Consider the following 17,600-nt stretch of genomic DNA (forward strand, 5'->3'; position numbering starts at 1 on the left):
AGGAACAGGGAGGCAATGGTGTGATGAGCTGCCCGTTCTCTGTGCCCACGTGTCTGTGCGTCCATCTGTCCATCCATCCATCCGTCCGTCCGTCCCCGAGGCAGCGGTGACCCAGCCTGCCGTCACCCACCACCGGGGAGGGGATCAGGGCCCCCGTGGTGGCCGCCCGGGCGGTGAATCAGCAGCGCCCGGGGCAGCAGCCGGGCAGAGCCGTGCACAGGCAGCGAGGGGCGGAGGTTTTGCACTCGCTCTCTCCCTGCTAGGGATAAATAGCAGCAGCGGCGCGGCCGGCCCGAAGCCCAGTTTCCCATTGCCAACGCGTCCCGCAGCCGCAGCATGGACTCCCAGGACTGCCCTTGCGCCACTGGTAAGCCAACGCTCCCTCGCCAAGCGCTGGAGCATCCCTGCGGGGCTGCCCTGGATTCATCCTGCCCAGCCTGGCCACCCTAAAATCCTCCCCGAGCCAGCCGTGGGGCACTGTGCCGCGGTGCGGGATGCGGGGCAAGGGATGTGGGATGTTGCTAGAGCAGCAGGGATGCTCGGGACGGGATGCTGAGCCCGGGCTGCGGAGCTGGGGATACTCTGCCTCCTCACCCCCCCTGTTTTTTTTTCCCTCCTTTTCTCTCTTTCAGGTGGCACCTGCACCTGCGGGGACAACTGCAAATGTAAAAACTGCAAATGCACGTCGTGCAAAAAAGGTAAGGTGGCCCCCAAGCCCCCGGAGATCAGAAACCCTTGTGTGTTTTTTTTTTTTCCACCACACATCTGTAGGCACACTAAACAGAGACAGACTCAGGAATCCCCTTCCCAGACACCAGTTTACTCCTCCTATTTATTTTTTTTTGCCCCCAAAGAGGGAGGTGGCTTCCCCATAAGCAATACAGGGCACCTCGTGTAACCCAAAAAAACAGCGTGTCCCTCGCTGGCGTCCGAGGCTCAGCGCCAGGCAATGTCCTTGGGGGGGAGGGACACTGGCACTGCAACATCCTCTGTTTGCTCCAGACCCACTCACCCTGGCCAGAAAGGTGCTGGGGGGGGCTGCATGGGTAACAGGGCCCCCCTGGGGAGCCTGCACCCCCCCAGGGCCAGCCCTGGCTCAAAGCCACCCAGGAAAGGCACCCAAAGGCAGGGAAGGGGAAGGGGGGGGACACTGCTAAAATTAGCCTGGGGTGGATACTCATCCATCACAGCATGACGCGGGGGGGGCGGTGGGAACCCCCCCACACACACCCTTCGGAGAACACCCCCCTAAATTTATTTTCCTCCCCTCCCAGGCTGCTGCTCCTGCTGCCCCGCGGGATGTGCCAAGTGCGCGCAGGGCTGCGTCTGCAAAGGGCCCCCCTCCGCCAAGTGCAGCTGCTGCAAGTAGGGGCCGGCGGGCAGCCCCCCCCCCGCCGCGCTGACCCTGGGGGGAGCCGAAGAAAACTAACTTTATTCTCTGTGGTTTTTTTATATGTGCGTTCCGATACCTTCAGTGTTTGGCACGCGTGGCGTGCGCTGAGCTACCTAAATAAAGCGATGTGTATATAAACACCCGGCCGCCGCCTTTCTCTGGTCTCCGGTGTCGCACGGGGCGGTAGAAAAAAATTTTTTTTGGGGGGGGGATCGTGGCAAAACGCCCACCTGGGGAGCTCGCCAGCCTGGCTCATGGGCTGGCACGCATCTCAGGGCTTGTTTTGCTCCTTTCTTCCAGCCTCCGACCTCCCCTAGCACTTGCTCTGGGTTTAACACTTTCCCTTCACAACACGGTAATTTTCTGGTTAGTTTTGTTTTTTTTTTGTTGTTGTTGTTTTCTTTTTTTTTCTTCCCGCCCTCTTGTTACCCAAGGGCAAATCCCAGGCTCCCTCCTACACCAGAAATCCTCCTCGGAGCTAATGAGCAGCTCGTTATTACAAGTGGTTCGTCAACAGGGCGGTAATGAAGGCTGCGCCGTGCCCATTTCCAGGGGTGATGTTTGCGGGGCAGGTGGGGCGGCAGGGCCAGGAGCTCGCTTTCCCTCCTGGCAGCAGAGTGGGGCTGCATGGGAGAGCCGCCAGGTCTGCTCCCTGGTGGGGCTTGGGGTGGCTCGGACACCATGGGGTGCAATGCCTGTGATGGGGTGGGAAGCCCAGGATGGGGTGTGACACATGTAATGGGGTGTGATGGGCATGGGGTGTGATGCCCAGGATGGGGGGCAATGCATACAACAGGGTGTGATGCCCACAATGGGGTGTGATGCCCACAGTAGGGTGCAATACTCACAATGGGGTGTGATGCCCACAGTAGGGTGCGACACCTGCCATGCCACAGGGCATCCTTTCACCACCCTCTTTTTGCTGCAAAAGCTTCCCTGACCCAACCATCGCTGCCAGGGCTGGGGCAGGGGCCGAGGGACCCCCACTCATGGCGCTGGCCCCCGGGGGTCTCCCCTTTGCTGCAGAAGGGCTCTTCCCCACGGCATCCCCTGCAGTGCCACCGTCCCCCCCAGCTTCCGATGTGCACGAAGCACGCTCTCCTGCCACCGAATGTAGGTCAGCGCAGGAACCCCGCAGGCACAGGGCAGCTCCAGCACGTGGCTTGGGGCTAAATCGTGCCAGCACCACCCGGACAGTCTGTCCCCATCCCACGTGCACTGGCTGTCCCCCACCTGCCATCCAAGGGGCTTCTTGCCCAGCGAGATGTAAATGCCAACCGTGCAAAAACATCGTCGGTGAGCCCATAACAAGCAGGAGGAGCAATGGGGTCAGGCTGTGGATGTCTCTTGGCTTTGAGCAGCCTCTGGCTGATTTTTCCTACCCGGGTTTGGCCGTGCTGCAATTCACAGCAGCTTTTTGCACATCAGGAACCCTGAGGACAAGCCTGTCCCCCTCCCTGGGCTTCACAGTGCTTTAATGAAGTTATACGAAAACACAATTTCATCTGGACCCCCCTGATGGCTCACACCTGGCGGTGCGGGGTGCACAGCGGGGTGTGACAGGTCCCTGGGGCACCGCAGTTCTGCTTTTCGGATACGGGACCGTGACGAGAAGCAGCTGTCCTCTGCTCAATTTTTGGCTGCCCTAACACCACAGCTCGTACCCGAGCCTCTCAGCCCCTTCCCAGAAAGGCCCCGGGTGCGCGTCCCGGGCCGTGCTCCTCCAGTTTTGTGTCGTGCGCACCGGGCCCGCGGCACCGGGGCCTACGGGAAGCGGTTTTGCAAGCGGCATTCACCACCGCACGTGGGCCCGGACCTCGACCTTTTCCTCTCCGCCGCTCGGCCGGCGGCCAACGCACGCGGCCCCGTGTTTACGTTCCCTCAGCGCCGCCGGGTGCAAAGCCGGGAGGAGGAACAACAGCCCCCAAACCCTGCGGTGTCGCAGACCAGCCCCAGCTCCGTGTCCCTGAGGCTCTGCCAGGATGCACACCAGAAATTCACCCCTCAAATTTCCCCTTTTTTTTGCAATAAAAGCTCAAAGCGGGGACAGCCTGTCCCTGGCTGCTGCCACCATTACGTGGCGAGGGGGCCGTGAGGGGGACACCCATGGCTTTCACCAGGCTGCGATGCCCCAATTTTGGGGGGCCCCATCCCCTTTCCCCCTCACCCCATACGCAGGAAGCCGGGTGGGGGCGGCTGCTGGGGGTGTCCCCATGCATGGGGGGGCCACCAAGGGGTGCAGAGGGGGGGGTACAGAGGGCATGGCCATGACCCGGGTGAGCACGGCACGGGTGAGCACGGCACGGCCCCGCGTTGTGCACGGCCCCTCGGTGAGCACGGCCCGGTTCAGCACGGCCCCCCAGTGAACACGACACGACTTGGCACGGCTCAGCCCGCTCTGTGAGCACGGCACAGCCCCGTTCAGCACGGCCCCTCGGTGAGCACGGCACGGCTCGGCACGGCACGGCACGGCCCAGCACCGCCCTGCCGTGTGCAGCGCCCAGCGCCGCCCCAGCCTGATAAATAACGGGCGGGCGGCGGGACTCAGCACTGCTGCGAGCCGAGCCGTGCCGTGCCGTGACTACCCGAGCCAAGCCAAGACAAGACTTGCTTACCCGAGCCGAGCCATGGACCCCCAGGACTGCACATGTGCTGCTGGTAAGTGGGCTCGGATCGGCTCAGCCCAGCTCAGCTTGGTTCAGCCTGGCTTGGCTCAGTTCAGCCCGGCTCGTTTTGGCTCGGTTTGGCTCATTTTGGCTCATTTTGGCTCACGCTTTCTCTCCCTCCCCAGGTGACTCCTGCTCCTGCGCTGGGTCCTGCAAGTGCAAGAACTGCCGCTGCCGGAGCTGCCGCAAGAGTGAGTTGGGGTCTGGGGGTCCCTGCCCTGTGGTGCCCCTATCCCTCCCCTGTGGGACCCCCATGGGGACATCACCACCCATCCCTACCCAGTGGGACCCTCATGGGGACCCCCCCCATCTCTCCCCTGTGAGACCCCCATGGGCACCCCCCCCATCCCTCCTGCCCATGGGGAACCCCCCTACAGACACCCCCTGGGGACTCCCCTGCCCTGTGGGACCCCTGCGTGCTCCCCATAGAGACCTCCATGGTGTTTTCTCTCTCCCTTTTCCCTGGGGTCCCCCCAACCCTTCAGGACCCCCATGGAGCCCCCCCCATTTTCCTCCCATTGCCCTCTGGGTCACTCCATTCTCCCCATCACCTGGGGACCCCCCCATCGCATCCCAACCCCCTAAACCTCACCCCTTGCCTTCCCACTCCCCTAATTCTTCCATTCCCTAAATCTCACCCCCCCTAACTCTCGTGTTCCCCCCCCAGGCTGCTGCTCCTGCTGCCCCGCCGGCTGCAACAACTGTGCCAAGGGCTGCGTCTGCAAGGAGCCGGCCAGCAGCAAGTGCAGCTGCTGCCACTGAGCCGCCCGCCTCCGCCTGTAAATAGCCAGCACGCTTCGGGGATGGGAGGGTGACGAAGGGATGGGGAACACAAAAAAAAAAAAAAAAGGAAAAAAAAAAGCTTATTTTTACATGTTTTGTATCTTCCGTACCCATGGAGAAAATAAATGAGTTTGGCTGAAGCTGCTGGAGTGCTGAGTGCCGACACCGCTCGTGATGGGATGGGGGCTGCTCCAAGTCCCCTTGTCCCCCCCATGGACTGGGGGCACTGCGGCATCCCCAGGGAGAGGTTGGGGCTCTCTGTGCCCCCTGGGGCAGCCCCCAGCAAGCTGGGGGGGCTCTGGGTGCTGCCTGGCCAGGATGGGGACGCAGGATCCGTGGCACGGCCCAGGTTGGCTCCTGCACCTCAGGGGTGGAAAACGAGGTGGGAGGGTGCTGGTTGCAGGGTGGGGGGGGCCGTGGGAAGGTGCCCAGGCCCTGTTTTCCTTCCGAAAATGCCTGCCAAGCGAAAGTGTGGGCTGGGGAGCCCCTGCCCCTGCCGCGGGTGCTGCCTGCCCTCGCACGTCCCATGGGCGCGCCCCATGCAGCGGGGCTGGGAACCTGGCTCTGCTGCCTAAGCAGCCTCCCGGCACCTCCTGTTGCAACAGAGGAGACAGGTTGGGGGTGACCTGCCTTGCCCTAAATGCATAGTATTGCATTTATGTATTTATTTTTAAAATAAATCTCGTGGGAAGAGGCCTGGCTCGAAAGTGGGAGGGGCGGGGAATGGGGTTGGGACAGCGCTGCGTGCTGGGACCTCGTGTCCCCGTCCTCCACACAGAGGGACAGGGGACACCTGTGATGTGACCTGGGGTTCTGGGGGAGCATTTTTCAATGGAAAAAGTCAATTTTTGTGATTTGTACCAAATGAAGCAGGAGATGCCCTTGTCCCATGCACCTGTATAGTGGGAGGGGATGGGAAGCGAGGCTGGCACTGGGGGGTGACCGGGCCTTGGGGGGCTGCACCCAAGGGACACCCACACAGGTGGGGGACATGGGGGGACACCAGTGCCAGTGAGCAGCACATCCCAAGCCTCCCCAGCCCAATCCATTGGTGGGGGTTTGCTGCCCTCTGCCTGTCCCAGCAGCCCTCCTTGGGGCACCCATCCCAGTGGGGCACCCAGCACCCATCCCACCTGCACCCATCCCACCTAAAAGTCAAGAAAACTCAAAAAATTCATACTTTATATTTTTTTTTCAAATTTTTCCCGTCTGTGTGCATGCGATTTCAGGCGCTGTGAGCAAGCACCGCCTATCCCTGTTATTAATTGAAGCTAATTAGTGTGAGAAACTAAGTTGTGTTTTTGCAGTCGAGAACTAATTTTCTGTATTTGAAGTCAGCTGTGTAGTTATTGCAGCGTGGCCGTATCTTGCCTTGGGTTGGGTTCGGGGAGACTCTTGGTGGAGTGTGAAGTGAGATGCTCGGCAGCACACCCCACCTCTGTCCCAAAAAAAAACAAACCACCCTTGGAAGCCCTGATCCATCCATTCTGAGCAGGAGGTTGGGTTCTGATGTGAAGATGGAGAGAATTGAACCTGCAACCTGCATGGGATGGACGGTTCCAAGTGCTCCTGCTCCTGAGATGGCACTGAGAACGGGTGGGCTCGTACCTGGGTACAAGCATCAGTTAACCCTGATACCCGAGAGACTGCATTAACAAAGACTTTTAAGGTTAAAACTGTTAAATCTATTGTAAACCTTTAACTTCTCCTTAGAAGAATTTTTAACGAATTAATGAGTAAAAGGGATTGGATTGCACAGAATTAGAGTGTTTCCAGGGAACATTCCCTGGAAGTGGGAGAAAGGGGGGAGGGGTATTTAATCCCCACCAGAAGAATCCTTATTAGTTTGTGATTTTGATCGTTTTTCTTTATTATTATTTATTCATTATTATAGGGGTGTATATATATATATATAAATGATGTATTTTAAGTTTATTTTAGTAATACCTATTCTCAATGGATTTGTGATAGGATGGAGGAAAAAATCAGCATTTCCAATTAATCCAGAACATCTCTTGAGTTCTGTCTCCAAATAATTGTTGGATTTGCACCCAGATGCCTAGAAACACTGAAAAGGCCTTGTCCCTGATTGCTAATTCCAGCAGCAACTGTGTCTGGATTCGCTAGATTTCTACGAATGACAGATCATACTCAGTCCCGGGAAGGAACAGATTTTGAAGTTGAGCTCCCTACACGTAATCCTGGCTGCAATATCCCGTGTTATCAAAGGTGCCTTTAAAACAACATTGATAGAAACTCAGGGGGCAATATTACTGACCCTGGGTGTGGAAATATTATCCATGAAGTAGGGAATAATCCACACTGTACTGAATATGTTAGACACACAGCCAAAGCCCCCTGAGACCACCCGCAGGATTAGGCAGACTCCAGATAATCCTTCAGTAATATTCTCGAGCATTTCAGTTTTGCAAGGTGGTTTTTACCTCGGTTAAGGGCGAGTGAATTAGAAAAAGCTACTGTAAATATCTCAAAATACAAAAGTATTGTAAATACATTGAAGACCTAGAAAATAAGTTAAATAAATTCGCAAAAATAGTACTCCAGAATTAAATAGCACGAGATTTATTAATAACCTCAGAAGGAGGAGCGTGCACATTAATTAATACTAGTTGCTGTACGTGTGTAGATCAAATGGGATGAATTTGACTAATCTCAAAAATATTTGGGGAAAACAAACACAAAAAAACAAGACCCTACACGGAGTAACGGCGGGGGGCAGCCTCGAACCCGCGGCCCAGAAGCCGCCCCCCCCCCGCCGCGCCGCCCGTGTGCGCCTCTTGTCGCGAGGAGACAGCGAAGGCGGGAGCCGGCGCGCAGGGAGGGGGGAAAGTTCACGGGCTCGACCAATGGGAGCGCGCGGCGCCGGGAAGCGCTTCGTTTCGGCCAATGGGAGAGCGGAGGAGGGGATAAGGGTGACCAATGGGCGTGCGGGGCGGGGGCGCGCGGCGGCTGGAGCGGCGGGCAGGTGAGGGCCCGCGCGGGCGTGTCATGGCGGCGGGTGGGCGGGCAGCGGGGGCATCCTCCTGTCCCCTCCGCTCCCCGCTCCTTATCCCCGGCCCCCTCCCGATCCCTCCCCGGGCCCTGAGCTCTCAGCAGCCGCCCCTCGGCCTGGGCTCCTTCCCCTCAGCCCCAAGCGAGGCTCCCCCGGGCCGCAAGCCCCTCGGTGGGACCTCCTGTGAGCCCCTTGGCAGGTCCCGGTCTCCCCCCCGGGCTTAGCCCAGCAGGGGTTTGGGAGACGGGGCGGGAGGGGTGGCTGGGAAACTGGGCAAGGGAAAGGGCCCTGGGAGGGCACTGGGGGTGTTTGGGCTGGAGCAGAGGCTCAGGGAGACCTCACTGCCCTCTGCAACTGCCTGAAGTGAAGCTGTGGGGAGCTGGGGTCGGCCTTTTGCAGGTACCCAGTGATAGCAGCAGAGGGAATGGGCTCAAGTTGTGCCAGGGGAGGTTCAGGCTGGCAATGAGGAGACATTGCTGCTCAGAAAGAGCGGTCAGGCGTTGGGACGGGTTGCCCAAGGAGGTGGTGGAGACACCATCCCTGGGGGTGTCAAGGAAAAGGTTGGATGTGGTGCTTGGGGACAGGGTTTGGTGAGTGATGGTGGTGGGGATGGTTGGACCAGGTGATCTTGGAGGGCTTTTCCACCCCTAATGATTCTGTAGTGGGCAGAAGGTACCCAAATGAGAGCCCTGGCTCAGCCTTTTCACCCTGCCCCAGCTCACAGCCACTTTCACCAGCAGTAACGCTGACTTCTTGTGCAAAGCAGGCAAAGATGATGATAAAATTTTCTTCAGAAAGCATCTCAGCTGTAGATCCCTTCTTTCTGACCCTGAAGAACAATATCTGTCAGTCCCTTATAGCTGCCTTAGTGTGACAGTGGGAGCTGTGGGCGTGCTGGGGTCGGGATGTAGCTGCCAGCCGTAGGGACACATCCACCACTGCCCTAAACCCCCTCGTGTCAACTGGGGTTGAACTCCAGTCCAGGTGCCAACGAGGGACTTCATCTGAGGAATCTGAACTGTCAAATGAAATGTGGTACCTAACGAGCGGTCTGTTGGCCACCCTGCAGAAGTTGGTGGCCTGCTGAGGTGGGAATCGGGTGCTGGCAGCAAGTACCGAGCCTCTGGGAAAGGGGCAGAGGGCTGGGGTGGCGAAGCTGCCAGCTGAGTCAGGTTTTAGGGGACTTGAGGTCTTTGTGAGGAGCTTCGAGGCCAGCTGGCAGATAAGTCAGCATTGATAAGTTCATGGAGGTATGCATTGGAATAAAATATTTAAAGAGCCAGCTGCTGGTTCCACATTAAATAGTGAGCAGGGCAGAGGAGGGCCGTGTCCCCTCGTTTGTCCTTTATCACTGTGTGAGAGAAATAACTGAATGTCAGTGCCTTTAAGACTGTGAAAGAAGCATTTTTATGCACTTTTTATTCAACATATGCACTGTAGGAGCTCTTTGAGACCGAGTGCTTAGCAGCAGTCATAGAGGGACTGGACGGGTACAGACCTCCCTACAGATGAGCTCACCAACAACCCCTACAGGACTGGGAACCTCATGGGCAGTGGGGAGGATTAATTGGTGGGTGGCAGAAAAAACAGTAAGTTTAAGAAGAACTGGTTACTGTGTGGCCTGTTTGGGATTTTCCTGCATCAACCTGGTTAAATGCTGGCTGCTGTGCTTTGCACTGTGGAGGGCAATTTGTTGGAAATGTGCAGCAGGCGTTTGGGTTGTACTCGGGCACTTCTGGACATGGAAACGAGGCAGGAGGAGCCCTCAGGAGTTGAACCAGACGGGCTCTCTCCGCTCCTGGTGCGGGGTCAGTAGGTCCACGCCACTTCTGCCTTGTCCTGCCCCAAAAAGCTCCATGACAGTGTCTGGCAGACAAGCACATCCTCACTCTTGCCTCAGATCTTGGCTGATCTTACCCCCATCATCCTGCCCTACCTTCTCCATCTTCCTTCCAAAAGAAACCGATCCCAACTCGAGCACTGGATTTCTCCTTCCTTTCCCCTTTGGGCGAATCTCTTTGCAACTCGTGGAGCTGTTCTGGTGTGGCAGCTACTCTGACTGCAGCGGGTGAGGCTTCCCCTCCCTCCTGTGAAGTCTTCCTTTTTTTGAAGCGCTAGATCAATCTGAATTTTTAGTCTGTTTCTCAAAGTTAGCTAATGAGATGACACAAAGGCTGTCAGTATGTGAAGTACAACAGACGCTTGCTCACACGTCGGAGTCTTTCAGCTCGGAGTCTTTCTGAAGCTGGTGAGCTAAAATGTTCGACACGGCCGTGTGTGGAGTACCGTAGCTACATTTGGTTAGACAGCATTGTAGGACGCAGAGATCTTTATTTTTTTTTTCAGGTGATCGACATTTATAGTTGGAAGAGACCCAAGAAACCTGTCGTCATCTTTTCTGATTTCAGTTTGGCTTACGTCCCGCCAACTCATACAATATATGGTGTTTATACGTGCTTTTAAATGTTGGAAAAACATAAAACTGGGGCTTTGTTGGACGTGGAGTACTAGCCTAATGCAGCAGCCTCTATTGATAAGCCATCAAAGTTGTTTTTACAGAGGAGCCTTTTCAGTCCTGGCTTTTAGCCCGGGGTCGATCTGGTTTCACAGAAGCTGGTTTAGTTTCTGATGTATTTTTCTTTCCCTTAGGTGTCAGTTGTTGCACTTTCCCCAGCCAGACATGAAAATCTGCCGTGGCTCTGCTCGTTACTGTGGCAGCAGTTCCCATCTCGCCGGGCGGCGCTGAGAGGCAGACTGCAGTCTCCCGAATGCAGTAAATTCTGTCAGCGTGGAGACGAACTCGTTCGTGCTGCTACCCGCTCTAAATATTGGCCTTCTGTCCCCTGGACAAAGCTGCTGGTGGTGCTCTAGCTAAGTTTTGAGCTGTCACTGCTGGTGCTGGGCTATAATCGCAGGTAGTTTAGCTTGCTCCCAATAAGTTTATTCTGTATTTGTTGAATTCAGCCTGTTTTCCAGAGTCACTGCGGCTGTCCTACATCAGCAGCTTTATGGGGCAGGCTGCGTATGGCACTGACATGGCATCCGTGGCTAAAAAGTGCAGGTTGGGGAGCTATTTTACAGCGCGCTGATCCCCCGTGCTTCTGGTTCCAGTGCTCTCAGAGAAGTTAGTGCCTTCTTATGCTCCCGGCTTTTTATCTCGCTCTTAATGAAAAGAGGAAGTGGACCGGATCGAATCCTATCGAGCTGAAGCCTGGGCTGCTCTCACAGTCGCTGCTCCCGGGGGATCTGCTCGCCTTGCTCGTGGGCGTGTGGCTGTTCTGGTCAGCGCCTGCCAACAGGGGCTGCTTCTGGCAGGGCTGCACCTGAGTTACCGCAAGTGAGCGCCGGGAGGATGCTGTGTGCTGCATTGCAGGGCACGAAGCTGCTGGCTTCCACCACACCCCTCTCCACTCCCATCTCAGAGCCGTGCTGAGCTGCTCACACAAATCCAGTCCCTGCTGTCTCGCCTGATGAGCGAGGCAGTGCAGGTAGGATTGCTGCCTCCCCCCGAAATTAGTGAGGAGTGCTGGGGAAATTCTCTCTGCCTGGACACCTGGGTTTGTCTTGGCGCCCAGGCAGCAGCCATGTGCAAGGGGCAGGGATCAGTTTCTCTCTCTAATCGTGTGTGTCTGAACCACCACACAGTGCTCTTAAATCGCTTCTTGTCCACATCTAAAGCACTGCTCTTGTCCCTGGAAGTTGTGCTTAGGAATGGTGGAACAGCAGGAAAGTAGAATTGTGCCGGTAGAATGCTTTGGAAAGGTTGGGGGTACCAACAAATGCTGGAGTTGTAGGTTGGTCCTGAGCTGTAAAAATTCCCTGTCTTCTTCTCGGTGGGTGCTCTTGAGCCAGTTGCTCTTGATTTTCATTTAGTAAATGAGGAAGCTCGAGTTGCTGAAGTCTTGTAGCACTGTGCAGCACGGCCTGCTGTCAGAGACCCTCTCCTGTGACCTGGGGACAGTGGGGTGCTCGTGGCGTGTCACTGACCTGGCTGCAAATCATGGATTTGGGGCCTGAAGTTGAGGGTTTGGTTTTCCTTTTCCATTAATATGGACACCGTCGCGACTCCCTGGTTTTTCCACGTTGATCCTGGACATAAACATTTCTGTCTGCTCTGTGAAAACAACCGGCTGCATTCTGAACCTGGCACGGCGTGATGCCCTAAGGACCTCAGCTCTCAGAGCCATTGCTCTCTGCTCTCCCTGCTGTTCTCTCACTGGGTCCATGCAGGCAGCCCTCACAAGCGCTGGGAGGGCTTTCTACACGTATTGAGGGAGGACTCCCATCTTCTGCATTGCAACAGCGTGCGTTTGTGTTTCCTTGGGGCTGATGATATGGATTAACACGTTTTAATAGATGGCGTGTTATGGCTGTCTCTGCACATACTTGTCTTCTGCTGTTTATTTAACCTCATGTTGAAGCTATGCGTATTTTCAGCCTGTATATATACATATGTATGTGTGCATATGTGTATCTCCATTTATGATATAAAAATGTGTATACACAAGAGCTTTATAGCTGAATTAATACCAAATCTTCCACTTGGACTTCTCTGCCTTCTGTTTGTTCCCCTTTGTATCAAGGCAGTGTGTGAGCTGCCACATGCACTTCTGACAGGTCTGGAGATCTGCCTTAAAACGTGGTCCTGCAAGGCACCTTGCTCTGAGAGCACTTGAAAATTTCCTGAATGTTTATGTGCTTCTGCTACATCCTCTGCAGGGAGGATGAACGGAGTGGTGTCCTGCTCTAGAAGCTCAGCTCTTTGCTGGTCTCTCTGTGCACCCGTAGGTGTGGACACTGCTTATAGCCACACAAGAATTTGCTCAGATTTCCCCTTTTCTCTTTTCTCTGCAGGTTTCTGTGCGTCTTAGGTGAAACCTGCAACAGAGATGGACACCGAAGGCTTTGGAGAGCTCCTGCAGCAGGCAGAGCAGCTGGCAGCTGAGACTGAGGGCATCTCCGAGCTCCCGCACGTGGAACGCAACCTGCAGGAGATCCAGCAGGCTGGGGAGCGCCTGCGCTCCCGCACCCTGACCCGCACTTCCCAGGAGACTGCGGATGTTAAGGCGTAAGTACTGAGCCCCTGCGCTGGAAACTGAAAGCAGGGGGTGCAAAATGTTTGTGGGCTTGGTTTTTAAGGTGTGGGGAGCTGCGCCAGGAGGATGTGCTCAGGAGAAACAGAATGGCTGCAAAGCTGCTTTCTCCTTCCGCATCTTCTTACAAAAAAATAAATTAGTAACTGAAGGATTCGTCTGAGAAGCAAACTGTTCCCAGTTTCAGGTGCTAAAGCCAAGAAATGCAGTACCTTGGTGCAGCCGCTGCTGAGGACATTTACCAACGCGCTGTAGAGTTTTTCTGTCTGGAAGAACTTGGCAGCTGTGCCGTACTGCAGTGGAACAGCAGAAAGCGTTCAGCAGGGCTGAGGGGGGTTAGATACATGTGTGTGGCTCTGCAAGGTTTGGGTTCATGCATTTCTCACATCAGCTGGAAGCACTGACAGCACCTGGCTAGCTGCTGACCCAAAGATGGACAGCGGGTTGGGTTTAGAGTTCTTCCTGGTAGCTGTCTGTGTGATACTGATTTCATACCTGCACAATTTCTTCCTTACAGGTCTGTTCTTCTTGGGTCCCGAGGGCTTGATATATCTCATATCTCTCAGCGACTCGAGAGTCTAAGTGCAGCCACTACGTTTGAGCCTCTTGAACCCGTGAAGGACACTGACATCCAGGTAGGGCCAATTCTGACACGTGTCACACTCCCCTTAACTGCTCTTCCTGGGCTCTGGTTCAAAGCTCTTCTCAGGCTGTTGTGGAAGTAGTTTTGCACTGACACTGTTGTGGAAATAGGCTTGTTTTGTGTTTAATCCACTGGCTAGAGGAAGTACAGAGGGTACGTGTGCTTTCTTCTTTCAGTGAAGGAAGAGTTAGCCATGAGAAGCAGCACTAAGTACCAGATCTGCAGAAACATCTTAAGTTCCAAACTTCCTCTGAAGTCAAGAGGAACTAGGCACTTGCTGTCTTTGTTGATTTGAGGGATGCTTCTCCTAATTTTGAGTCCTTTTTAAATATCTGATGGAAGAACACATGCAGAACTACTTCGGATTTTCAAGGTGTTCTATGTAATAGGGGGCAGTTAAGTTCATATGCAGCGGAGGTGAGTATGGCTTTTTCTTTTGCTGCGTCTCAGGTTACCTCATCCAAGTGGTAGACTGACTGCTGCTTTTCCTGTGTTTTTCCAGTGTGATTTAATCTTGTTAACTTTGTCTTGAATGTCGCCAGATACCTTACAAATTAACGTGACCCGTCTTTTTTTGCTTTATGATATTTGCCTGCCCTTACAGCATATTTGTGTACTGCTTTTCCTGATGAAGAAGAAATCTGCAGTGTTCATCAATTCGATAACTGGCTCTTAACTGAGTAATGTCGTGTGTTGCTTTGAAAATTGTAATAGTCAGAATTATTGGTTAATCATTTGAAAGCTTATACCCTCTCTCTTCACCTTCTGACAATTCCTGGCATATTTGGCTGCCATTTCTCATTCTCCCCAAATGATTTTTCACTCTTTTTCACCAAAAAGTAGTGCAATTGGAGGCTTCATTGCATGATAATAGCTCGAGAGCTGTACAACCATTGGCATCATTCCCTTTTTCTCCTTTTATTCCTTTGTTCCAATTTTAATGTTGTTGTGTTTAATTAGTGATGTTAAACTTTGTGCGTGTTTTCCTTGGCCCCGTTCTGTCACTTTTTTCAAGAACTCTTCCTTTTCTTCTTCTTTGGGTTTACTACTGCTGTTAATTCTTTGATTTCTGGTGTTTTTTCTTCATCCTTCAAGAGCAATGCTGTTGTAGATTCTCAAGCCCAGAAGCAATGGAGCTTTTGACTCTTTGAATTTTGAGATGTGGCTTGTGGGAAAACAGCCGTGCTCCTTGATAGGACTGCATAATGCTCATAGCTGGCTTTATTGTCCTGCTACCTGACTACAGTGTGAAGTCTCTCTTCTTCCTTAATTACAGCAGATCTTAAGGCCCTATCGTTTGATCACCAGCACATTCTGGTGACCTTCTCAGTATATTTTCCCATCTTTATTTTGGTTTTGAACCAAGTCAATGGTGGAATGTTTTTCATTTTAGAGTGCATTTATTCCTTCAAAAATAAAAGCTTTGTTTTTAATTTATGGCAATTTATACAATGAACCAAGCTTGCTAGAAAGGTGACTTAAATTTAAAGCAAGCATTTTTAAAACAAAAAATAAGCCTTAAATAAGATTTTAATTGCTAAAGCTTGAAGAAAGCAGGAGCAGATTTTTTTGGAGTATTTTATCTCCTGAAATGAAGAGATTTTCAGCCATGCCTAAACACACTGGGTACCCGAGTCCCATTCATTTCACCTTCAGGTGATTTCTGCAGGAATTGTGTCCTTACCTTGCATGGGAGTTTGTGCAAGTTTCTTTAAAACTGCTCCTTTTCCATCTCTAGATACTGAAATGCTGTTTCTGGTTATCATTTTAAATCCACCTTTTTGCTACTAAAGTTAGTGATTTTTATTCAGTAAAAGAGATTATTTGAAATGCAAATGTTCTGAAATACAAGTTGAGTACTCTTTTTCTATGTATCAGGCAGTTTAATTGAACATTTTTATATGGTTTATTTCTCATTGAATTTTAATTTGCAACCAAGGCTAACTTGATACAAACGTGTAAGGGCCGGTGTAAGTGGAATCTAGTAAATAAGAAATTTTCCATTCTTTGTTTTCAAACTTTAAGATTCTGAACAAATATGCCTTTTAAATAAGCTTTGTATTGTGAGTATAGATACAATTGTATCCTCGTGTTTAGGAAATGTTTCAAGTTCAGCATTAGAAGCAGTAGTTAATTGCAAATCAATGTGTTTAAATGGCCCAATCAGCCAATGGAATTCAACCCTTCCATTAGGAAACCAGCTAAAAAGTACAAATGAAAACCAGGATCAAAATCAATAATTTAAATCAAAGTTCGCTGCTTGCCATTTCGAATCATGATTAACGCTGGTGATTTAATCACTGATCACTTGAATTTAAACCTAACTACTCACGTTCCCTAGTACACATGGGCTTCAAATCTGCAAGTTGTTGTGCAAAAAACATTTGTAAATTAGCTAAAACTGATCTGCAGAGGGAAGCCTGGTGAGGTGCTCGGTTCTAGGTGATTTTACCCGGCTAGTGGTAATGTCTGAGTGCTCAGTGTTTTGTTCCTGCTTATTTTGTGGTTGACAGGTGCAAGGATTTTTCTTCTATTTTGCAGAACATTGTCCTCTGCTTTGTGTGATGGTCTTTGCAGTCACTTCTCAGGCTGTCTGGCTGATGTTGACAGTGGTTTGTGGTTCGAAAATACTTGCTTAGAACATGGACAAGCTTCTGTTCTTGTCTGTAGGTACTGGTACATGGTTGCCAACAACAGGATCTTGTCCTTTAAGTAGTTTTTAGTAAGGCTTTCTTATGTAAGAGCACCTTTGTATTATATTTCAGTTATCTTTTTGTTAGTTCTGCTAACCAGGTAGGTCTTAAAATTATTTGATATTTTGATTAAAAATGTACTACAAAAGCTTCCTATGTTACTTGGACCTTCTGATTGTACTGGGATCCGTTTTCATTCTCCCTGACTAATTAGTTTCCTAAGGTTTCTTCAGATTCATTGTGTTTGCTTTGGGTCAGATGTCCCAAATGAAAGGACAATAAATGTCCTTTTATCCTGGGTGGAACTCTCCCTCCATGGTTGCTGCCGTTGCATCCCGGAGTGCAGCGTGATAGAAGGAAGCAATCTTGCAGGGCTTTACTATTCCTCTGCTGTTACTTGGTATTTGCACAGACACACTGGTAGGCTGTAATTCTGCAGCTTGTGAGGAGCGATTCAGTTCTGCATCAAGCCTGCAGCCAGCACTACCACTAGTTTTTTTAACCAACACAAACTTCTTCCCAAGTAATTAATGAGCTCGGTTCACAGCTTAGCAGTGTTATGGACTCAGCTCTCCTTTCTTTGTTGCATTTTACTTTCTTTTCTTGATGCTCAGCATTATATCCACAAGCTGGTATGGGTTGCAGCAAATTCTTTTCTTGCCTGAAACCTGTTTGTGTCATCTGTAGGCTCTTCAGCACTTAAATTGCTGTTGTATGTGTAGCATCCCTCAGGCTTCAGCTGGTGCAATTAGTGTTATCACTTCATGAATACTTCACAGCATTTGATTAGCAGGCTGAAACTTTGTTTCTTAAGGTACCTGAAACTGCAAGTGCGTTCTTCCTTCCTGTAAAGCTGCAGTGGGACTGCGTGGGTACAGCCTACGTACACCACATTGCAGGAGTAGGTGGCATCTCTGGAGGTGAACGTGGGCATTTGTGCCAGAAACACAGACCTCTTGCTTAGGCACTGCTGACTGCTGCACTTAAGCAAAGGTTACTAATATGATTAAATGTTTACTGTATGAATTTTAGGGTTCTGCTGACTTTAATATTCTATCAAAGCTCTTAGAGCTTGAAAATACTCCTTAGACTTCCTGCCATATGCTCCCCCATCACTCCTTTGCCTCCATGGTAATTGCTGAAAAAGAAGAAATCAGTGATTTCCCTGACAGTTTGCTTGCTTGAGCTTCTTCAGTTTTCTTCCCTGAAGTATTTACTTACTGCCTCTGTTCCTTCTAGTGTTGTGGTCTATTCTAGCAGCCTGTATGTGGGCAGCAGAGAGAGATTTGCTAGAATCTAATCTCTCAAATGAGGGC

General features: G+C 52.0%; 2 protein-coding genes across 2 annotated transcripts in view; both read left to right on the forward strand.

Moving 5' to 3' along the window:
* Positions 1-212: 212 nt before the first annotated feature.
* Positions 213-1,535, forward strand: LOC116493911 (metallothionein-1). Its single transcript, XM_032195563.1, has 3 exons — positions 213-367; positions 633-698; positions 1,275-1,535. The coding sequence occupies exons 1-3, from the start codon at positions 337-339 to the stop codon at positions 1,367-1,369; spliced, it is 192 nt and encodes a 63-aa protein (XP_032051454.1). The 5' UTR covers positions 213-336; the 3' UTR covers positions 1,370-1,535.
* A 6,257-nt stretch (positions 1,536-7,792) lies between these two features.
* The window catches only part of NUP93 (nucleoporin 93), a 78,604-nt gene continuing 68,796 nt past the window's right edge, over positions 7,793-17,600 (forward strand). Inside the window, exons 1-3 of the mRNA XM_032195578.1 lie at positions 7,793-7,828; positions 12,710-12,923; positions 13,466-13,583. Coding sequence (XP_032051469.1) covers positions 12,745-12,923; positions 13,466-13,583 — 297 coding nt within the window. The 5' untranslated portion in view covers positions 7,793-7,828; positions 12,710-12,744. The remainder of the gene's footprint in view (positions 7,829-12,709; positions 12,924-13,465; positions 13,584-17,600) is intronic.

Source organism: Aythya fuligula, chromosome 12 (genome assembly GCF_009819795.1).
Source record: "Aythya fuligula isolate bAytFul2 chromosome 12, bAytFul2.pri, whole genome shotgun sequence".
NCBI lineage: Eukaryota > Metazoa > Chordata > Aves > Anseriformes > Anatidae > Aythya > Aythya fuligula.